Raw genomic sequence first — 23,066 nt, 5'->3', positions numbered from 1 at the left:
GGCTGGAGAGAGATGTGACTCTAGACATCCTGTAAATTGTACCATTTCCTGTAAAGACGCAGGGCTTTCTTCTGCTTTTTGTAGCAGCAAAGTGTCTTTGTTAGGGAACTGTTTTATCAGTAGCTTTCTGCACTCCCAGCAGCATCAGCAGTCCTCAAGGCTGCCCCCACATTTCAACAAACATCTTCTGCTGCTGCATGAACGCACGGAGAGTTTCTGGCTCCAGGAAAGGAAAAATGTGGGTTATGGCCAACATTTTTAGCCACAGAAAAGCAGAAGTGTTGGATACGCCTGATACTTCTGGCTCCAGCAAAGGAGAAGAGTGGGGTATACCCAATGCTTCTGGCTCTAGCAGAGAAGTGTGGTGTACATCCAACATTTCTGGCTCCAGAGGAACAGAATCATGGCATACATGCAATGTTTCTGGCAACAGAAGAAGAAAGGTATTGGAAAGACAGTGCGAGGACACTGATCCCAGAAAGACGACTGCAGAAGGCAGCAGGTAGGTTACACAAGGGGTGTCTCTGGATAATCTTATTTAATCTTCCTAAGTCTGAATATTTCTACAAAGTTTCTTGGAGGGTTGCATGAGTGCTGAATTGCAAACATTTTCTGACTGTGAAATACTCAGTAAGAGCTCTGTTTTCTACTTCCTAACTTTTCTAGCTATCACAGAGATGGTTACTGTCCCCAAATTCAGCTCAAGTTCAACTCCAAAGTGGGAGGCAGATCTTAAATTGGTGCAGGAGGAAGAGAAACTAGAAAGATCAGTACAGAGAGTGTGACAAGATCTGGGATTCCATGGCTCTGACTCTGAGCTCATCAATTTTGCAGGGAAAGGTGGACTAAAATGTAAATTTTTTACTGGATTGTTAAGCTTATAGAAAAAGATTGTGTCTTCAGTGAAAAAGTGATTTAACTGGAAAGGAATCAACCCAAGTAAACAAAAGCAAAATGTGCTTCAGTGGGAAGGAGTAATGCTGAGAGGGGCAGCAGCTGTGCAGCCTTCTATTGGCATAAACCAAAGGTAAAGCCTCATGCTGAGGCTTGCTCTGACATCTGGTTGTGGGGATGAGCTTGCTCTCTGTTCCACCTGGATCCAAGCTGCAGGAGCACCTTAATCTGGGACTGTTTCTCCAATAGTAGTTGATATTTGGGATCCTTGTGAGGAAACAGGACACAGAGCAGTTGTACAAATAAAAAATTACCTTGAGAATGCAGAGCTTTGTACTCCTTTGTTAAAAAAACCCATACATTACAAAGTTGGTTTTAGCAGAACAGTCACCTGCATTTGCTGTTCTCCCACTCTCTGCAGGTCTGGGCTGAGTTTGTTTTTCAGGAGCTGTCGTTGTATCTTGCCTACTTTATCCAGACCTAATGATTAGTCAAACCCTCCTGGTTTCAGCATACCCTGGTGTGGGAAATAGTAAAAGTAAGAAGATTTATAGAAAGCTTTAAAAGCAGGCCTTAGAAACAGGAAGAACAGAAAACTTAGACCTAGGTGCAGCTGCAAAGTCTGAAAGTAGAAAAAGTTACAATAGGTACAGCAAGCAAGGACATGAAAAAATAGCTTGAGTTTTAGGCTTGGCAAAGTTAGCCTGTGGAGTCCTCTGAGCTCTATCGGGCATTATCTGGGAGAGTGCTAACTCACTCGTGCCAAATCTGCACCCGTGTGCCCTTTGTCCTGTCTCTGATCCGTTTGCTGGCATGGATGTAGCCATGAAGCCTCTGTTCACAGGACTGGCAATGATAAAGTACTTTTTTCAAGGATGTGTTCTTACCCTGCTTCATTATAGGAATTCCCTTTTCTTCTTTTCCTCAGACATACATCTGACACCTCACAGCATCCATCAGCCTATGGAGACCAGCCTTCTGACATGAAGAAAATGTTTGAAATTATGAAAGAGATGGACAACAAAAAAACAAAGGAAGTGTTTGAAATGGTAAAAGAGATGGACAACAAAAAAACGAAGGAAATGTTTGAAATGGTAAAAGAGATGGACAACAAAAAAACAAAGGAAATGTTCGAAATGGTAAAAGAGATGGACAACAAAAAAACGAAGGAAATGTTCGAAATGGTAAAAGAGATGGACAACAAAAAAACGAAGGAAACGTTCGAAATGGTAAAAGAGATGGACAACAAAAAAACGAAGGAAATGTTCGAAATGGTAAAAGAGATGGACAACAAAAAAACGAAGGAAACGTTCGAAATGATGAAAGAGATGCACAGCAAGAACACAAAGGAAATATTCGAAATGATGAAAAATATGGACAAAAAAATAATGTGAGAGTCCAGTGACCAAAAATGACACTGTTTAGTGTGGCCTCTGACAATGAACTGTAGCTGGTGCACACTAGGGTGGGTGGGACAGAAAATGAGCCAGACACAGGGAGGGCTCTGCATTAGCAACAAATTTTGCCCAGGCTATACTGGGAACCCAGAGCCAATTTACAGAAGCTGTTGGATTTGCACCATGTAACGTGCAGATCTTACTCTTTGGGTATTTTATTTGCACTGTTGGTATTGACTCACAGAATCACAAACCACGCATCTAGCAAAGAACAGCCTTGACAAGTTTTGGTCTCTAAATTTCTTTTCCCTATGGGTTGATCAGAAATTGGAGGGAGGAAGTTTAGCTTGTGCATTTTTTAAGACTTTATTGCATACTTGCCTACTGATTGCAATGTGGTTTATTGTTTCTTTCTTTCCTTTATGGATGGATGGACAATGAGAACAGAACTTTGGCTGACACTGTTCAGTATCTACTGAACCTTCTGGATAGTCACAACAGGTAATGTGATTCTTTACATTAATAATCAGTGTAAGAGGGGAAAATCATTATGATCCTCACAACCACACCTCCATTTATTCTGATGTAAATAGCTTCCCACTTGATTTGAGCATAAATTCTGGGTGGGAGCTTTTAGGGGAGGTGTTCAGCTCCCCTGGAGTTTTCCTGGATACCCTTGCACTTTCCCACCTCAGAGCTTTTTTCCTTGAATTCAGATTATTCAATAGGGGCATGTCCACTGTTGTGCCAGTGTCCAAGTACAAATAAAGAGATCTCCCAAATCTGTTTCAGAGCACTTCCTGAAAGGCTAATCCAAATACTGTGTAAGGAGAAAGGGGAAAATGAGACGCTGAAAGAGAAGACCAAAAAGCTAGAGGAAAGGTAAGGTATTTATTCATATTTCAGACATTGTGTGTGTTTCTACTCTGAAAAGCCACATACTTCTTGCTTCCTCCAGTCCTTGCGGACTCTATTTCTGACCAGACAGCCCAGACACCTTCTCTCCAGACTTAAAACCTGCCAGCATCTCTTTATAAGTGACTTCTGGAAGATGGTTTGGGTTACTCTGCAAAGGGGAGACATTCTTGGGGTAAACCAGCTAAATAAAGAGTAAAGGAAACCAGTCTGAAATGACATTGTCAAGATGCCACTCTCATCAGAGTCTACTATGATCATGCAAAACTGAGCTGAGAAAGCACTATTTTCCACAAAAAAAGCTGCTTGCCAGCTATATAATATAAATGAGAAGTGCATTGTAGAAAACATAGGATTCATTAAACAGTTTCATAAGAAAAATATTTACATTTGCTCATTATTTCATCTTGACTTAGACATGTTTTTTAATATCCTCCTTGACCTAGAATCCAAGAACTGTTGGCTAAAGCAATGGCCATGCACCAACATTCTGAGGACATCAATGACCCTTCACGTTTGTCTGCTGTGCTGGAGAGATACGAGATGCTCCGGCTACAGGAATGGGAGAAAGTCAGGAGCTCCATGCCCTACTGTTGGACGTATGAAGAAGGCAGTCGCGCCATTAGGGTTTGTTCAAGTCCATTTTCTCCATTTGATTCTTATCACATCAATTATGGTTTAGGCATATAGCAACCTTTGAGCATTTGTATTTCAGAACCAGACAGGGTTGGGGCCTAAGTTTGGGTCTCTGATTTTCCAGCCTAGCAGGGCTTGTGGAATGCCGCAGAGATCAAACTGACAGTGACCTTCTTCCTCCTACCTTTCAGAAGGGCACACTCAAATACTAGTCCCATCTCTCACGTGTGTTAAGCACAAGTGGGAAAACAGTCCACTTTCCTTATGTTAGTGCTTGAACTGATAGCTGGGAGACCTCATTTTGATGTCTGACTCACTGCTGTGATGCTGGAGAGATCTAAAGGAAAATACCAAAGTGGTATTACTTTAAAGGACGGGACTGAGATGAGGCCATTATTAGCATTGACTGTGATGATAAGACCCCACAGATGCTGAAGAATGGGCTCCAATACACAAGCAGCTTGATGAAACAGTTTGTTTTACAGCTATTGAAGACATATTTCAGTCAATTAGCAGCCCTACAATTAACTCTAATGCAGATGTTTTCTCAGCTTTGCACACTACACCTGTGGTTTCTCTGTGATTGATGCTGTAATCAGTTGTTGTTTTTGCACTGCAGAAGGTGTTTGATGCCTGTGAAAAAGATATACAACAGAGAGCAGATCACATACTTAAAGTTCTTGACATTCCACCTTCGAATAAGGTAAACATACCTTTGACCAAGGTATTTTATGTTTCTGTAAAAGGCCTGTAAAAGGGCCTTTTATGGCTTGTAAAAGGGCCATTGGCATCTGCGATTTCATTTAGAAGTTTGTTTCTGCTAAGGACACTGCTCAAAATCTGTCAGCAATGACACTGGGGATAACTTTCCAGCTGAGAGGTCTGGGGCCAAGCTCTAACAACCCTAGGTATGAGAGCAGCACTGGATAAAAAACAGGTCTTTCTCTCTAAGAGTTAAGCTATTGCACAGAGAAGCAGGGAGCTGGACTTGAGGATCCTTGTGGGAGCCTTCCAAAATTAAATTATTCTGTTGTCCCATGATACAAATTGGGATACATGATCCCAAAGCCATACACTTGCATATCTGAATTGTCCAGCTGGATGAAGCACATATATGAGTGCAGAAAGCATTTTCCAGCCCTGTGTTGCTTTTATGGGACCTTCCTCCAAAGCCTGAAATGAGTGACTTCTCCATTACTGATTGACCCAATATGAGAAAACAAAATTCCCAGTATTTGCCTCACCACATAGTAACAGCCTGCTTTGTGATATGATTGTTCTGTAGGTGATGCAAGACATAATGAAGCTGTTGAGGCAACAGTATCACCAAAACTCAATGGTTTACAACAAGATTGTTCAAGTGAGTAAAGATACAGCCCAGGAACTGGTGCAATGGTTCAATCGTCTCTGCAGCTTGTTATTTAAAACATGAGAGGTCTCCCTTCTGCATGAGGTTGTTTTCCACTTGTGGCCAGGTCCTTCCAGCCCATATACTCCCAAAATATTCTCAAGTACATGTAACCTTGTAAGGGAAGTACAGCAGGACAGGCAGGATCATGCCCCTACCAACAGAGGCACAGCCCTACTGGACCCAAGCAAGGAGCAAAGAGTGGTGGTGATCAGGGTCAGCCACAAACCAGGGACCAGCTGGGCAAGCTCACAGTGACCAACCAGGTCAAGACCAAGCTGTGAAGTTGGTCTGTGGGTCAGGACCAGCAAGACTGGGCCCAGGCATCCCAACACCACAGCTCAGTCAAGCACCCAGCCACCACTCAGCTCCTGGGTCAACTGGTGGCCAGTCAGTGGGTGAAGATGAGGCTTCTCATAACTCCTTCTCACACCACCCTTTCTGCCAGCTTAGCTGTTATTGCAGGAGTTGAACACAAGGTTATATGGTCGTGTTAAATCTGAGCTGACCTTGAACACATGCAGCCAAACCCCTGGGAAGGCAGAGGAAAGCATGCAGAGGCTGTTGATGTGCACAGAGCCCTGACACCTGCTATCCACATGGACAAGTCTCTAGTGGGCTTTTTTTGTGGAAGAAATGACATATATATCAGAGATATATGAAACTTCTAAAGAGGAGCTTCCTCCTTTTGCAGCTTGCTGGGCTTTTCCAAGAGCTTGGTCTTACCAAACCCCTTGCAGATCTCTCTATGAGAAAATAGAGACAAGTGCTAGACACTGGCACAATCTAGAAGTCAGTACTTAGTAAATAAAAGAATCTTTAAAGTGACCCTGGGACCCCTGCATTTCCCACTCAAACAGTACCAGCAGCTTTGACAAGTGAAGTTCTTGAGTGTTTAGTTCCTGTGGAGCAGCTGCACAGAATGAGAGTGGGGAGGCAACATAACAATACATCAGCATAATGAAAACTGTTCTCATTTCATTTTCAGGAAGCTGCCATTCACATAAGAACTGAAAATGAAAGACAGTTCCTGCTGCAGTGCTGCCAAATTTATTGTTTGCTGCTTCTTCAGGACCCACCAGTTAAAGCTGAGTGGAGGATGAACAGAAGCCATTTAGAGCATGTGGACAAGAAAGATGAAGTGCACTGGAAAAAAGCATCACTTCTGTGGCCCATAATGAAACACGGGGAAGAAGTTATTGTGAAAGGTGTAGTCTGGGATCAAAGGAAAATGACTTGAGAGTCAGGTTAATTACTTACTTAGCCATAAGAAGATGAAACAGCTGCTATGCAATACTCTGCTTTTCTTTCTCCCATGTTGCCTACTTTTCAGAGCTAGTTAGTTAGACATCCCCCACTTGGGACACCTAGGATAAATCATCATTAACAAACCTGTATTAAAAATTGAAGCTATTCCAGTTGTCTCCTCACAAAGGCCACCTGCCTGTTAGCACTCCCCTGCTTTCCCACGTCTGGACAATTTACCTCTCCCAAAGTCCTTCAGCTATACACGTGCCACAGCACTGGACCAAAGAGCTCTAGAAGTTGTATTCCATGGCATAATGGGGATGCAATGAGGCAAATGCATGTTTATCTGATTTGGTGTGACACAGTATTCTGTGAGCAACTTGAGAATTACCAAATAAAAAAGACTTTAAATTCTGCTGTGTGCCTGCAGTTAGAATGCATGGAATGGAAGCCTCTCTGAGTCCCCGAGAGAGAGAAAGTAATACAGGGATTGAATTGGAACCTTTAGAGAAACTAAAATATATTAAACCCCACATACATGAAGTATGAATTGGATTGAATTGGAACCTTTAGAGAAACTAAAATATATTAAACCCCACATACATGAAGTATGAATTGGATTGAATTGGAACCTTTAGAGAAACTAAAATATATTAAACCCCACATACATGAAGTAGGAGTGTAAGTTTTAGTTTTCAGTAAGTAGAAATATATCTTAAGTGCCTTAAGAATCTGTATTAGCTAGTAAAAAATCCTAAAGCCTAGTTTAAAGTTGTGTTACCTTTCACAAAATTAACTTAGCTCCAGACATAACAAAAACATAGCAGAACACTACTTACATTTCTAAATAGAACAGAGAGAACTATATGCGTAGATTTTTTGTAAAAACTAACACTACTTTCACACATTAATTAAGCTCGGATAGGTGTAGGAAGAATGTTTTAGAATCGTGTTTTTAGCTGATTAGATTATTTATGTATAAATTTCCCCTACATTGGGGTACAAAAAATGTGATAATTGCTTCTAGTAACTACTACTGCTTCTACTGAGAACATCAAGACTCTATGCCAGAAAGCTTTTAGCACGAACTTTAATACTCTAAACTCTTCACCTTCAATACTAATGTATTCATACAATAAACAACTTTACAACAAACAACAACTACTCCTATCTCTTTGTAGACCCAGGACCCACTTATAACCCAACACCTGCCAAATCCTTTTCTCCAGTTTTTCTTTCTAATCCATTCGTTTCCTCGGCTGCACAAACTCCCTGGGATTTTCTCAATGGGCCCCCAGAAAGAAAGGCAAATTTCTGTGCAGCTCTCTGCAAGCAAATTGCTCTGCTTCTCTCAGGAATTTAGTATTCCCTAAGCATATTGCAGGTCACTGACAACATGAGCTGGGATCCAGGTGTGTGCAAGAAAATGGGCTTTCAGAAAACTGGAGTATTCTGAGAAACCGACTGTAAAAGACCTTTATTGGAAATATCTACTATGGAACAGAACAAGTGAAATAAAAAAAGCCCCAGAGTTACTGCAGCTCAGGATGCCGTGCTGGGGAAACGGCAAAAGGGGAACGAGGGGGCTGCCAAGGGGTCGCAAGCGAGCCTCGTGACAGAGCTGCGGGCGGCCGCAAAGCTGCGGTTTGGAGAAGCTGCGGCTGTGCGCAGGGAGCCCCGGAGCCGCGGCCGTGCAGGTCATGGCAGGGCAGGAGCCCCCCGCTGCCCGGGCTGCACAAGGCACCATGTCCCTTTCGCTCAGCTTGATGTCAAACTGTGAAACTGCTCCCTCAGCAGAACAGACAAGGAACTGCTTCCTGCAGACACGTGAAGCGTTTATTGGGCGGGGTTGGTGGTTTATTTCTAAGCCTGGTGAAGACCCTTAGGGGAGCTCAGGGAGCACAGCTAGAAGAGACAAAGGCAGGTGGAGGTGTTCCTGATCTTTGGACCGGCCGGAATTTCTGGGAGCGTTGCGCCCACGTGAGGCCCCGGCGCTGTGCCGCCTCCCGGGCCCCCGGAGCAGCGCGGAACGGCCCGGCCCCGGCAGTTCTGTTCTTGGCACTCGGGCCACGGAGGGTCGGGCAGATCACGGCACCCGGGCATCCCGCGAAGTAAGCGGGGCACCCAGGGGCGACCTGTACCCGCGCAAAAATTCCTCTCACATTCGGAGTGAGGACCCGGGCGTCACCCCGGGTCGTTATTTTCCTTACTCATAAGTTTAAGGCATAACCTACAGCTCGCGGCGCCGCTCTGACACTGCTCCGCACTAACGCCACAGGTCAGGGCGAGCGCCGCCCGACGCGGCCTCTAGCTGGCCTACAGTGTCCCCACCACTGCGCCCGGTTCTCGTCCCCGATCGCGCCGCGGAACCGCTACCGCGGGCCGAACCGAGCCGCGCCGTGCCGCGCCGTATGCAAATGAGAGGCCCGGGGACCGCGGGGAGTTGTGGGGCGCTCCGTCGCAGCGGGCGGAGCCGGGGCGGGGCCCGCCGTAGTTCTGGGGGCGGGGCGAGGAGCGGAAGTCGTATGGTGTCATCTCCGGGACTCGCTCGCTGCGTCTCATCGTTGGGGCCGCGACAAGATGGCGGACCTGTCTCTGGACGAGCTCATACGGAAACGCGGCGTGACGGTGAAGGGGAGGTGAGCGGCTGGGACGGGGACGCAGCGCCTCGGGCCGGCGGCCCCCGGCCGCTCTTCGAGAGTCCCTTCGGGGGGCTCCGCTCCGGGCGCTGCGGGCCGCAGCTGTCTCGGCGCGGCCCGGCCCTGCTCCCGCCCTCGCGTTCCCATTGGCCGAGCCGCGGGCCTGCGGGACCGCGCCGCCATGCGATTGGCGGCGGCGGCCGTCACTCAGGGCCGGGGCGGGGGTCGGGCCCCCATCCCGGCCCCTGTGCCTGGCGCTGCCCCGGTGGGGCAGGAGCGCCCACCGGCCCATCCCCTCTCGGTCTTTTCGGGATTCCTGGCGTCGTCCCTTGTCTCACTGAACTCTCCGACTTGCCCTGTCCCCGCTGCCTCCTGCTCGTCCCCGCCGCTTAACCCAGCGCTGCTGCCTGTAACGGGGTGGGCGCCCCTGAACGCCGTCGGTGCCCGGGCTGCAGGTGTTAACCAGGCCGTGCCCTGGCGTGCCCGGTGCCCCCGCGCTCCCGGGAGCGGCTCGGTGCATTGTGGGAGAGCCGTGGGAGAGCTGCCGGTGCTCGGGGAGCCGTAACCGACCGGGGCCGCCGGGCACCCGCGCGGGCGAGGCTGCCGGGGCTTCGGCCGCGGCGCTGCCGGGGCTTCGGCCGCGGCTGCCGGGGCTTCGGCCGCGGCTGCCGGGGCTTCGGCCGCGGCGCTGCCGGGGCTTCGGAAGGTGTCGTCCCTCTAGCGTGGTTAGTGGTGCTCCGACTGATTGTTTGAAGTGCTTGAGAGGACGTGGAGCATGTTGCAGATCGGAGCTGCAAGGTCAGATTATTTCTTTGCATGGCAGATGTCTCCAGTGTAGGCTGGGCCATTTACTGCCACAGTTGGCAGTTCTTGCCTTGATTCTCCTTCGGTAGCTTTTCATTTTTGCTTTTGCCGTAGTCTCGTAATTCTTCTGAAGAACTTGTCCCCCATCTCTGTTCACTCAGTGTGCTCTTGCTTTGTTGTTTTGGGGTTTTTTTTCTGTTTTTAATTTATTAGTCTTCGTTTTTGAGTCTGAATGTGTATACACTTCCATGTCTAAAGTAATATTCTGAGTTACCCGCTAACGTATACTACCAAAACATTCAAACATATTTAAATCCTAGTCTAGACAAAGCCTTGGCTTTGCACTTTCATTCATGTTATACTGCATCTTTGGAAGAGTCTTAGGCTGCTTACTATGCCCCAAGTACATCCTTTATCCCTTTTCAAATCCCTAAATCCCTCCTTAACTCTCATTTCTTTCAGGAATTCTTCCTGCTTTTTTTTTTTTTTTTTTTTTTTTTTTTTTTTTTTTTTTTTTTTTTGCTGAACAATAATCCCTCTGCAGCACTGTGAGAATTGTTGTGCCCCCCACTCTTCTTGTATGTTGTGTTTAGCTCCCTTTATAAATTCCTGAGGTAGCAGACTTGGCTTTGTGAAGTCTGGATAAACTGAATAAACTTAAATCATTATATTCATGCCGTTCAGTAGTCTAGATGAAATAATAGAAAAATTTTCACTAATAAAATGTACTGGTCCATAACATATTCAAGCCAGAGCTTGGAATCCTGGAAAGTGAATTGGATGTTTGAGATCTGCTTTTATTTCAGGTGCTGTGGCACAAATACCTCAGCAGTTAATGCTCTTGTAGGGTAAGCAATTATCTGTGAAAGAGAGTTGCTTATTAGGGTAAAGACAACTCTTCAGAAATGGTGTAATCTTCAGTACAGTTTCTTACCCTAGTTCATTGGGTTTTGTCATCAACAGTCTTAACTAATTCTAGTTTAAATGTTGATACATTTCTGGTTGTACTTTGATCTCTCTCATGAACCACTCATCCAGCCCTTTGCAGCGCTCCAGCTGAATGCTTTCAACATGGCTAAATAAATGCTTTTTTAAATTGCAAGGACAGTCTTTCTCTGTGTCTGTTGCTTTATGGGTACTGTTAGCCTCCTGTGTTCTGGGTATATTTTCATAGATGGTCTTCATAATCCTCCTGTTTCTTCTAGCTGGTTGGCTTTGGCTGTGTAAGAGAGCAGCCATAGGACTCTTAGATAGATAATAAAATGGGACTCCGGTCCCAGCTTTCCAGACATCTAGACACAAGAATGAAGGAGGCGGAAGCAGAAGTTAAGTCTTTCATCTCTCGGGTGGTTGGGGTTTTTTTTGAAAGATCTCTCCATTGAAAATACATGACTGTAAATAATGTAAAGGTTGTGGAGTTAGATCAGGAAATAGTAATACAAAGGTGCATGAAGAATTGAAATAGCATCATAATTTGAGTTTGTGATGCTAACCTTTTATTATACAAATTCCAGGTATCTACTTGTACACTTTATAGTACTGGACAACACATTTCTGAAAGCAGATGAACTTTTTAGCCCTCTATTTTGACTTAAAAAGTCAACAGCAAGAATATTTTTTCTCTCTCTTTCTACTTTGTCTTTTTTTTTAATATGAAGAAACCCAATGGAATAAAAAACTTTTAAAAAGCTCATCAGAGGAAGTCCATTTAGATAAACTGGTTTTGTTCTTAGGGCAGATTTTGAAAAAGTGTATCAGACCTGTAATAAGAAGGTAGTTCTAACTTTCACCCTGTATTGTGCTGCTTTTTAGGAATACTTGTCTACAAGTACAATTGCTATAGTTTTTGTGGGCTGTTGTCTTTCTGTGCTCGGTATTGTGATAATGATGTGCTTAAAAAGTAAAGGCCATCAAGTGCAGTAGTTCTTTTAGTAGATTAAAGAAGAGGCAGTCGTGTTAAAAAGTAATTTGACTAATGACTATTCTTGCTGGAAGCTAATCAACCTTGAAATTGGTGGCTTTGATCTGGGATTGTTACTGGTACTTGTACATACTAAAATTCAAGTTGCTGTGCTCCCACAAATCTGAACTTGCTGCCCAGAATTCTTGAAATCATGTGTAGTTGCATATTTCCTTCATATCAGGATGTATTATTGTATTACAGAAGATGCTTTAGCAGACCTGTTCACTCTTAAAGCTAGAAAGTCTGTTCCTGTTCCTCTTTGCTTCAAAGGTTTCCCCAAAGTACCTGAGTTGTTGAATTTTGTTTAAATGTAGTATGTCCTTGGCACAGCTGAAGTCAGACCCTTTAGTTTGTAAATGTGAGCTTAAGGATGGATTTTGGAAATCAGTTCCTTAGCTGATTATGTAGAAAAACCAGCATAAAAGAGCTTAGGAGTTTGTTCTACTGTTGTATTTAGACGTCCAACCAGAGTGAATTTCTGTGCAGTAATAATGAACTTTTGTTTGCAGCAACACAAATACATTTGTAGTGCCTGAAACTTTCTTTCGTTCTTTCTTTCTTTTTTTTTTTTCCCTCAGACTTAACACAAGGCCAGTGTTTGGGGGTGTAAGATCTCGCATTGGGATCCAGCAAAATCTTCTGAATAGATCATCACCAGCTGTGAGCTTCCAGCAGACTTTTGATGCCCGACAGAAGATTGGACTCACTGATGCTCGGCACAAACTGGGGGTTAAAGATGCCCGAGAAAAACTGGTTCAAAAGGACGCTCGGTTCAAAATCAAAGGGAAGGTGCAGGATGCTCGAGAGATGTTGAATTCCCGTAAGCAGCAAAGTGTTGCTGCTGAAAAGGTGACCAAAGTGGTGGATGCCAGAGAGAAGATCAGCTTAAAAAGGAGCACTCCAGCTGCTATCAGCCCAGCTATGGGGACAGTAAATCCAGCCATGAAAATCACCAAAACTATCCAAGTAGGTGAATGAGTCACCTCTGAGCCCCTCAGTTACTCTACAGCAGTTCAGTAGGCATGACAATACATTAGTATGTTCATATGGTTACAAGAGAAAGCAACAATGACACAGTTCATTCCAGCCTGTGGGGTGAGATTCTGATCCTTTTGTGTGTCCTTGCAGCTGCTTGGGACTTTTTGTAGAATCACGCCTTTATTTAAATTTTCATTTTAATTTTAGGCCCAAAAAGACTAAGGTAGAACTCCTGTCAGCATTAAAGGAGATATCTTGAATGGTTAAGTAGTCTCTTTCCTGCCTGAATGCATACAAAATGATGCAGATATTTTGTCATTCTTAGACTGCCCCTCTTTGCAAGTCTGATGTGGTGGATTGTCCTGTATAGATAACTGGTTTATCCTAGTGGTGGAATAGCAGTTTAGAATATGCAGCTGTGTTTGTATTTAAGAAAATTTAAAATTTAATGAGCCGTTCTACAATTTTCTCTTTTTATACTTGGCTGGTTTCCAGGGATTTGCCTGATCACATGAAGCATTCCTGCTGAGGCTCAAGATTTATTTCAATTGTATTATAATCAGTTGATCACCTTGACCTGCTGATTTCCTGGGGCAGTTTTCTTATTTCATTTTGCTGTGTGCATAGCAACTTGATTCTTAGCCAGCTTCTCTGAGAAACAACTGCTCTTGAATTGTGTCTATTAGATACAATATGTAGAGTCAGAAGAGAAATTTCCAGACTGTTGGGATTGTTGTTTGAGTGGTTTTGCTCCTTACCTCTACAAGCATGTAACTGAAGCTCCTAGTCTACCTCTTCCATTTTCAACCTCCCAAAAATCAGCAGTGTGCTTACTCATACCCAGAAATCTATTGTCATGAGTTTGAAAGCCTAGATGAGTCTGCTTTCTGTTCAGCTGTGGGTTTTGCTGAAGAGCAACATCAAACATGTTTCTTCTGCAAATTGGCCTAGGAAGTTTCCCACTACTCTGCAGGTTTCCTGGCAGGCTGATGTAAGAAGGAGAAAGGACTCTTGAGGCAGTAAGAAGGGCTAATGGCAGAGCAGTAGAGCAGTCTGTTCAGCAGTTGTTAATTAGGAGGGTGATTAGTACTCTTGCTGTCCTTCTAAGCCAAATCACTAGCATCAGCCATGAGGAGTTGAACATCTTCCACAGAGTTTCTAGGAGTTAAAGTAGCTTCCAGAGAGTTGATGCAGTAGCTGTTTGTTCTGACCTGGTGTTTTGTGGGCTTTTTGTTTGACTTGTTTTGACCAATAGTATTTTCTGTTTGTTAGACAACAAACATGTTCCAAGGGAACCTGTATATTTATACATAGGGTATCATGGTGATTCAGACTCTAGACAGAACCTTGCACATAAGCAATTATCTAAAAATTTTTTAAAAATTTGTACTGAAATTCCAAATTGCCCCTGACCTTCCTATCTTCCCGAACATGGAAGTGGAATCAAACTAGGATATCTTGATCCAAGGTAAAGCACACAGCTCTAAATGTGCTGTCCTGAGGTGTTGTTTATTATAAAGCAAGGAAAAATCTTTGAAACCAAAAAATGACAGTAGGTCTGCTGCTGTTTCTGTAGGATGGGTATCCTTGTTTCTTTGATCAGCAAATTGAAACATGAGGTGCTATGATATAAGTTGCAGTCTAGAGAAAATGCAAATCTGAAGATTTTATTACCTGTGTTGACTATTTTTGTAAGAATAGCTATTCTCTAATGGACAGATTCCAGCTTTTTCAAAAAAGCAGAAGGATATTTTTATGGGTGTTGTTGCATGATTTCAGTTATCAATTAGTACAGCTACATTCCCTACCTCCTTCTGTTGTGGTTTCCCTGTTTCATGGTATGATGGGCTGCACACTACCCCGTGCATCATTTTATTCCAGCTCTAGTGCTAAGGGGCAGTGTATATTCTCCTTTTGTTTGATGGAAATACGTATGTTTAGTTGCCTGTAGCATGAAAGAAGAGACATTTTCTGACTTACCCCATTCATGGTTTTGTATTGGCAGAAATGTAGATCTAGTCAGTCCTGACAGGACTGAAGTTAACTTCCCTTCCCAGTAATCTAGGACTAAACCCTAAGTAATTTGAATCCTTTTCTTCATGTGGTCTTAGATTTTAATTTAAGTGAAGCTATCTCATATTGAACATATCACAGGAAATACAGGTGTTACCTAAGAGCATATTGTGGTAATATGTTTCAAAGCAGGGAAGGCAAGTTTCATTTAAGTGATCTCAGGGTATTCAACTAAAGCTTTGATCTTCTGAACTTAACCTGATGGACTGTAATGCTTAATACTTTGGTTCTTTAACTGTAGCAGAAGGCTCCAGTTCCTGGACACTCTCACCCAGCAGGAATGAGGATCAATGTGGTGAACAACCATACGCATAAACAGGTGTGTACCTGCTCTGTACTCTTTGTTACCTTTAACAGTGAAGAAAATGTGTCTATGAACATTGGCAGGTGCAAAGAAAACCCTTGAGTAGGAAAGAAAACATTTGAAAGTTCTCCATCAGCTTAGCTACCGTGTCTTGCATGGTTAAGATAGTTTCATGGTAATTGAGGTTTTCATTTAGTATAATTTATCTTGATTCCTAGTGTATTATCTGCATGAGATACAGAAATGAGAAGTAGATATTCCCAGTTTTATCTGTGTGCTAATGGTATATTTTTTCCCTAGAGGCTGACCTCTAGCTCTGATGCTTTGTTATAAATTTCTTATGACACCACATCAGATCGAGTTCTTGGTTGTTTTGATTCACCGTGCTGCCAGCCTCTTCAGAGAGAGGATGTGATTGTACATGGTCAAATGTGCTGCAGTGAGGTGGGAGAGGGTATAACCTTCCTGTGAAATCCCAGCTGTGGGCCACTGCTGGAATCCTGATAGGGATTGTTAACATGATGTTAGCTAGTATTCTGATGTACTTCCAGAGTTCCTACAGCCCTTTTCAAGCAGATTTTGAGAAAGACCTTAGAGTATTGTCTTTCTGGGATCAGTTTTAACGGATTTTGTCACAGCCCCCAGCCATTCAGCCCTTACTACCTTGGGTGCTTTCAGAGAGGAATTGGATATTTTTATTATTTATGTTATTTTGTGTGTATACACAAAGTATTGCATGCAGTACTGGAAATCTGACATTCACAATATCATGTTACGTGATTTTTTTTTTCCATGGTTATAGTAATTTTAGCTATTTTTGTATGTTACCTTTATGCTGGCCTGCTACCCTCACCTATCCCAGAAGCTGTTGTTTAAGGAAGTGTTTTCAGTATTCTGACCTCATCACTGTAAACGTGGAATCCATTTCATTTTGTCTCAAACTCAAGTCCATTGTCCTGATGCCTAGTGGTTTTCCTATCTCTTTTATTTTCTGCACAATTCTCCTCTGTTCTCTGTCCATTTTGGGGTTTTTTTGTCCTTCATAGCATTTCTGTCACTGGAACAACTTCCCTGTTTGTAAACCAGAATCTTGCCGACTGTGGACAACCCACTGATTTTGCAAGCTCTCATAGCTAATCCCTCCATTTTTCTTTACCTTTTTACTGAATTAATGGGAAGCTGTTTGCAGTTGTGATTTCTTACGTTTTGGGTACTCCTATATGTGTCTAGACTTTTTCTTAACATTATTTAGGGTCAATCGAAAAAATGCTTTTGTAGGAGCTCATCCCAGTATTTTAAGGCAAGGCTATGAGTGTTAAGTTGAACTGGAAAATTAATTATTCATTCAGTAAAGCTCTTAGTGCAATGTTCTCTAGGGCCAGATGGATATGTCCTGTGCTAAGGAAAGCAGGCTATTCAAAAGGAATGTTCCATTTAAGTGTGTTCAGCGGGCATTTGTTTAATTTTAAAAAACCCAACAGTGAAAAACCACACACAAACAAAAAAAAAACACCCACCATACACCCCCAAACTAATTTAAAAATCACATATACAGGTTTCAGCTGTAAAGGTAGGAGGGTGCTAAAAAGTAAGAAGCTGAGGCTTTATTGCAATAATGTAGCTTCAACAGTCCTAATGATGTCCAGGAGTAGAGGGGTCTGTATGTGGTTTCAGTATATCCAGGGAAACAGTTTTACTGTGGTGTTTTTGGAAAGAAAGTCCAATAGTTTTTATACTGATGTTTTGACATGGACTTATATACCTGAAACTAAAATCCAGTGTAATTGTGTTCATTAGCTGAAGTTGGTTGAAGGCAGGAGAAAACTACCTGTTTTTGAAATGTTTCAATGAAATCTACCTGCATGTAAACTATTACCTTCTTCACTTCAGGGCCTATATGACACAGAAGATGATGATGAGAGTGTCTCTCCCCTTCCCAGCAAACAGATGAAAATCACCACCACAAACAGTTTCCTGCACAACTCGGTAAGGGGTTATCTGAACAGTCCCCACCATGCCATGCTCACATTGCATGGACACAGAGGCTGTGTCTTAAGAGGACTTAAGTTCTTTTAAAGTCTGTAAATTACGTTTTCTCCTCAAATATTTGCTCTTCGCCCCACCCTTCCTTTGTGCCAGTGCTTCTACTGTTATTTTTGGAACAGAGTTCTTTTAGGGTAGCTGGTTTTATGGGCTCTCAGCAGCCAGAATGTGTGCTTTCTGCCCTGCTGGCAGGTTGCTGCATCCTGGCTCTTGTTGTTGAGGAAGTGCACTGAACCTGTCTTGTTACTGTTTGAGTAAACCAGCAAGGGAAGCTTTCTGCTGCTTCTGGAGACTGGGCATCAAAGCAGGAAATCTCTTGCAGTGCAAAAATCTTAGTAGGCATCTTTTTGGGGAAGACTGTTGCTCTGGAGAAGATGGAATTTCAGTACAGACAAATGTAAGGTCCTGCTTTTGGCGTGGGATGGCCCTCTGCAGCTTGAACTGAGAACTGACTGGCTAGAAAGCAGCAGCAGCAGCTTTGTAGGAAGGAGCCTAGGGGTCCTACTGTGTGATCTGCTAGGAATGAGTGAGTAGTGCATCCTTCCAGCAACAAAGGCCAACTGCAGATAATTAATCAAGGAAGATAGTTATTGCTGTTTTACAGTTTGAGAATGCATCCAGAATTCTGTGCCTATCTTGGGGCTCTGCAATACAAGAAAGACATGACTGGAACCAGTTAACAGGGTGGTCTGAGGGCTGCATCCTGTTATGCATGAGGAGAGGGTGAGAGAGCAGTGTCTCAAGGTTGAGAAGGCTGTAGTGAGATCTGTCCACTCTCACTGCCTAGAAAAGGTTCTTCTTAGGAGTGACCATGGAGAAGACAAACCACTAAATGTGCTGCAGCAAAAGAAATTCTAGTTGGTGAAATTCTCACAGTTATCGATCAGCATCTGGCACAGAGACCAAGAGTGCAGTCGTCATTCTTAAATATTCAGTGCTTAGCTGGATAAGGCCCTTGCCAACCTCATGTGTGTTTGAAGTTAGCCCTGTTTCAGGAGTTGGGCATAGATTTGGGCTAAGTTATTCTCTGGTCTTGGAAAAGCAAATTCATGTGGTTTTACCATCATGCAGGCTCTGTAGTACTGTGATTACCCCAGGAATTTATTTCCTCACGTGAGTATTCAGAATAGAGCTTCGGCTATTTGTGATTCTCAAATAATCTTATGAGGGTTTTTTGAGGGTTTTTTCAGAAGTAAATTTGTTCTTTCCAGTGTTCACATCAGCTTCCAAGCACAAGTGTTAGTCTGGCTTTAAACTCAGGTATTTCAGCCTAAGTTCAATGTCTTTGTGTGCCCTAGCTTGGCGATTCTGAGGAATTGCTGCTTTTTGTTCTGTGGATTCTCAGTCTTACTGTTAATGAGCAATCTTTGTGAACTCTTTATAAAGTAGTTGAAAACCTGCGGATGAAAGGAGCTTTTCAAATTCAGATCACATTGTTAAAGTTCATTTATGAAAAGTATGAAACCAAAAAGTGCTTATGAGGGAAGTGCTCTTTCTGGATAAACATACCTTTTTATGTTTATGCCCAGAAACTTGAGCTGATTTTTTTCTCTGAGCCTTTTGATAGTCTTCAGCACTGTAGTGGTTTTGACACTGGGAAGGACATGCAGTGCATACTAGTAATACTCTGGTGGTGGTGCTTGAAGAAGAGTGATGGCTTTTGTGGGCTGTAGCTCTGAGATACTTCCTTTTTTCTTCCTGTAGACTGGTCTGAGCAGCAATAAATTCTCTCTGTCCAAGACTGTTCCCCTGACTAAAGTGGTCCAGAATGATACATACACAGCTCCACCTGCAACTCCCCCTCCTATGCGGACAAAGGCCTTGGCAAACGTGTCCCGGACCTTAGTGACAAAGGAAGTGCCTCCAAAAGAGCCAGCACCTGTTGAGGTGAGCTCGGGGAAGGGGAAAATGCTCTTTATAGAAGTCTCTGAAACATCTGAAACTTGTTGTTCATTGGACATGTGAGCAGCTCATTTGTGCCTGCCTTTCACCATTAGTTCTGGGACATCATCAAAGTTATTCTGATAACTGCAGTCCATGTCCCAAGAATTTGAAACCTGTCTAAACATCCTTTCCCTGCACATGATCCTGGAGGAATCCATATTACAGGAAGGTGGCAATTGTTTGGACACTCCTTGGTGGCTTTCATGTCCCTAGGAGTAGTGTATTAACACTATTTCCTATGTTCTGTGTCCACTCCAGCTAGCAAGGAAAAAAAAAAGTTCTTCTAAATGTACACATGAGACCTCCCAGGCAATTTGTAGACAACCTGCCTGGAATTGCTTTGCCAAACTGCCTGATGTTGGGTACAAGTAACCCACCAGATGTTCCTAGGTGTGCTGATTTCAGCATGCTCTTGAGAGGCTGGAGCTGTATTTTGGGGTTTGCTGACTGGTGTAGAGTACAACAGAGACAGGCTGTTAAAAGTGTGGGCATGACCAGAGTACTATGTATGCAGATTAAATTAATGTTATTCTTGGGAATAAGTGAAAAGTTACTTCAGAGAAAAACTAGCATGGAAAAGAAGCTCCTTTTTGCCGTCAGATGAGCTGTGCTTTAGTAAACATTGATATTTCCCATTACTAGCTGTAGCTCTCTCCTCTGCGTGTATGTACAGACATTCCCAGATATATCCTTAGTGACTTTTTATTGCTCTCTCTGCTGTGCTGTATTGTGTGCCATATTTCTGTGATGCGTTTGTTTGTGTTGGCAGCTGGCGTTCAGTCCTTTGGAAGGCACAAAGATGACCGTAAATAATCTGCATCCTCGAGTCACAGAAGAAGATATTGTTGTGAGTGTTGCTTTCTGCCAGACTGTGCATGAGTGACACTTGCTTTCCGTGTCCTACTCTTCTGATAAATCACTTTATCTATGGTGAATGCAGTGAAGAGAGGTGTGATCTGGGTTTACTGTCTGTGCAAAAACTTGGAGGGTTCCTGATTGTTTGGGGGTTGTTTACACTTTTTTAAAAAAGTGTGTGCTTAAGAACATGGGACAAAATCCCACAGAGTATTTTGAGATACCTTATATCACTTAGAAGAAGAGTTCATGCCAAGTGATTCTTCTACCCAAACTTAAGCCCCCATCCAAATTATCTAGGGGCTTCCGTTCTCACCAGGCTGAGAATGAATCTGGTCCTCCTGTGGGAAAAACATTACTGGGTACTGGCCCTGAACTTCCCTGCTTGTGTACTCTCTATTACTAGTGCCAAGTACTTATACCATAACAAACACAGTAAGAGAAGTGTCCAGATCCTGTCAGATATTTAATAAGCAGGATGGGTGGTGTGATGAAGCTAGTAAACCCTTCTCATGCAGTGCCTTTGATGTGACCATGGTGTGACTGATTCTCTGCCCTCAGGAGTTATTCTGTGTGTGTGGCGCTCTGAAGCGAGCTCGGCTGGTGCACCCTGGAGTGGCTGAGGTAGTATTTGTGAAGAAAGAAGATGCTATCACAGCATATAAGAAATACAACAACAGGTGTTTAGATGGTAAGTTTGATGCCAGAGTTGCATGTAGAATAAATAAATCAAGAATGACTTTTCCACCTGAGTGGAAGGTTTAAAAGTATCTTAGATGTTAATATGCTATCAAGAGAGAAATACCAGAAAATCAGTTCAAGAGCTAGATAAGATAATAATTGCTGTGTAACTAGCTGAATATATGCACAGTTTATTTGAATGCAATAAAAACCCCTACCCACATTTTCCTAGAAAAAGAAGATTCAGAGCTGGAGGCAGGGTCCTGATGAGTCTCCTGGTCTAACTTTCAGATGAAATTTCTTGCTTCTAATTTGGTACCAAGAGCTGTAAAGTTGTCGTAGTTGAGATGGAGACAATACAAAGCAACACACTCCATTTTCAGAAGGCTTCAAACTGTTTTTTATTATAGCATGCGTGCATTTTACACATTCTTACAAAACTCATAAGTTTACACTTTACTCATTGGTCACGAGAGGCAAACAAAGTGCTTATTGGAATAGGCAGTTGCAGGTTTCTCTTATTTATCCTTCTTGCTTTCTTGGTTTCTATGTCAACAACCTTGGTAGAAAATTCTTTCAGGGGTAAACATGGATCCTCTTATCAAACTTGTCTTTAGCTCACAGAAGTTGTTGTAAAACCTCTTCCACAGAAAGTCCTTAGGAAGGCTTTACCTGCTTACAGAGCTGCCTGCAAAGTACAAGTAAAACTCGTATTTGCAATAGTTTCAGGGCGTACTCAGAAACATTTTGAATTGGACTAGTAAAATAGTTAGTATCAGATTCTCCATAAACTTTGAATAATGCAATTTTATTTTTTAACCATGCTAAACTGAAATTATTGTGGAACTGTTCATTTTTAGCTGGAAATAGATGCTTTTTCTTTCTTTAGATGAGTGGTATGTTATGAATGTCAGATGAGGAGCAGACAGCTAAGCATGGGAGGTCCTCTTGTGTCCCTGCTGAAGGCTTCATACTTCTGTGTAGCTTGTAATTTAGTATGATCCTTCATATGGTACTGAGTGTTTCAGTGGCTCTTCTATTGCTATGATTCTTCAACAAAAGATTTATCAGCTGTTTTTTCTCATATTTCCCCAGCATGACGAACTCCATTGCTTGCACTTTTGCGTGATGTTTCAAGGATCTTGCCTTACTCCACTTCTGATAGAATGAATTTTGTGTTTTGTTTTTATTTAGGTCAGCCAATGAAATGCAATCTTCATATGAATGGGAATGTCATCACCTCAGACCAGCCTATATTGCTGTAAGTGTCCTTCAGTGGGGAAAAGGTCCAAACGCTTTTGCAGGTTCTATTTTGAGAATTTTGTCTCATGAATTTTCTTTCTCTCCCCTTCTGTGCCACAATATGTTGAGTGGAGTGCAATGTAGCTTGACTACATAGTGTTCTCAGCCCTGAGGCTCAAAAATAATCTAAGATGAGGATATTTTCTTGTGAGAAAAGCGTATTTAAAACCTTTATCTCTGATATTAGTAAGGGGAAAACACTGATAACAGGAAATGCAGACACAGTGGTAAAATTTATTTATCATAAAGAGAGGTTAAATACTGCCTTTTTAATTTTTTCTTTTTTTATTCCTCCAGCCGATTGAGTGATACCCCTTCAATGAAGAAGGAAGGGGAACCACGCCGGTCAAGTGCAAGCGCCTCCTCAAATCCCCCAGCTGAAGTGGACCCTGAAACTATCTTGAAGGCACTCTTCAAATCCTCAGGGGTCTCTGGCTCCGTGCAGCCCACAGAATTCAAAATTAAACTCTGAGAGGGGGGAGCAAGTGGTGGACTGGAAAACTCATATAAGCTGGGAGATGAGGAAAGTGCAGGAGTGCAGATGTTATTTGCATTTTCCTGTCCTGAATTTTTTTGTTTTCTATGATCGCTACCTTACTGTACAACAGTGTTTCCTCTTGTGTGTGTACTTTCTGTTTTCATAGTTGGAGTTTTCTTCCATGATTTTTTTTTCCCAAGAGAATAACCTTCCCCTTCTGCCAGTAATATATTACCAAGAATATACCGTGTAACTCCATCCTTTACTCCAAAGCCGCCAGTGGCCATTAAAAGTGCACATAGACTTTGAGGGAAGGAGTGGTGATCTCCTTCTTTTTTCCTCTGACTGACCTTTAACTAAAGGGTGCATCCCCTTGATTGTCCACAGGCAAGAGCACCACATTGCTTCTGAAGTTGCTGCACTGGGTACAAAGGCAGGTTGGGCTCCATCCAGAAAGGACTTGTGTGCATTTGGTGGCATAACTCTTCCTTCTGGCTGTTGGAC

At 43.0% G+C, this 23,066-nt stretch overlaps 2 protein-coding genes, 1 long non-coding RNA gene and 1 other non-coding gene across 6 annotated transcripts; 2 read left to right on the top strand and 2 right to left on the bottom strand.

Annotated features, from left to right (window-relative positions):
• Positions 1–197: 197 nt before the first annotated feature.
• On the top strand, positions 198–6,912 carry LOC137474671 (DNA ligase 1-like). Its single transcript, XM_068191447.1, has 7 exons — positions 198–502; positions 1,823–2,284; positions 2,739–2,792; positions 3,084–3,173; positions 3,653–3,833; positions 4,462–5,202; positions 6,239–6,912. Exons 1-6 carry the CDS (start codon positions 198–200, stop codon positions 4,594–4,596), a joined length of 1,227 nt encoding a protein of 408 aa, XP_068047548.1. The 3' UTR covers positions 4,597–5,202; positions 6,239–6,912.
• On the bottom strand, positions 6,573–9,009 carry LOC137474680 (uncharacterized). Its single transcript, XR_010999449.1, has 2 exons — positions 7,131–9,009; positions 6,573–7,000 (listed from the first exon to the last, which is right to left on the bottom strand). It is a non-coding gene; the product is annotated as an uncharacterized lncRNA (long non-coding RNA).
• On the bottom strand, positions 8,577–8,725 carry LOC137475063 (U12 minor spliceosomal RNA). Its single transcript, XR_010999678.1, has one exon. It is a non-coding gene; the product is annotated as a U12 minor spliceosomal RNA (small nuclear RNA).
• POLDIP3 (DNA polymerase delta interacting protein 3) lies at positions 8,985–22,871 on the top strand. Of its 3 annotated transcripts, none has more exons than XM_068191444.1 (9): positions 8,985–9,137; positions 12,483–12,870; positions 15,200–15,274; positions 17,150–17,245; positions 19,007–19,189; positions 20,016–20,093; positions 20,663–20,792; positions 21,977–22,043; positions 22,382–22,871. In XM_068191444.1, the coding sequence occupies exons 1-9, from the start codon at positions 9,079–9,081 to the stop codon at positions 22,554–22,556; spliced, it is 1,251 nt and encodes a 416-aa protein (XP_068047545.1). In that variant the 5' UTR covers positions 8,985–9,078; the 3' UTR covers positions 22,557–22,871. The 3 variants fall into 3 exon arrangements, with proteins under 3 accessions (XP_068047545.1, XP_068047544.1, XP_068047546.1); XM_068191443.1 differs by having other exon boundaries at positions 15,197–15,274; XM_068191445.1 differs by lacking the exon at positions 8,985–9,137 and adding an exon at positions 9,850–9,935 and having other exon boundaries at positions 15,197–15,274.
• The last annotated feature ends 195 nt before the right edge of the window (positions 22,872–23,066 follow it).

Source organism: Anomalospiza imberbis, chromosome 5 (genome assembly GCF_031753505.1).
Source record: "Anomalospiza imberbis isolate Cuckoo-Finch-1a 21T00152 chromosome 5, ASM3175350v1, whole genome shotgun sequence".
NCBI classification, from domain to species: domain Eukaryota; kingdom Metazoa; phylum Chordata; class Aves; order Passeriformes; family Viduidae; genus Anomalospiza; species Anomalospiza imberbis.
This window is presented reverse-complemented; position numbering and strand designations above follow the sequence as displayed.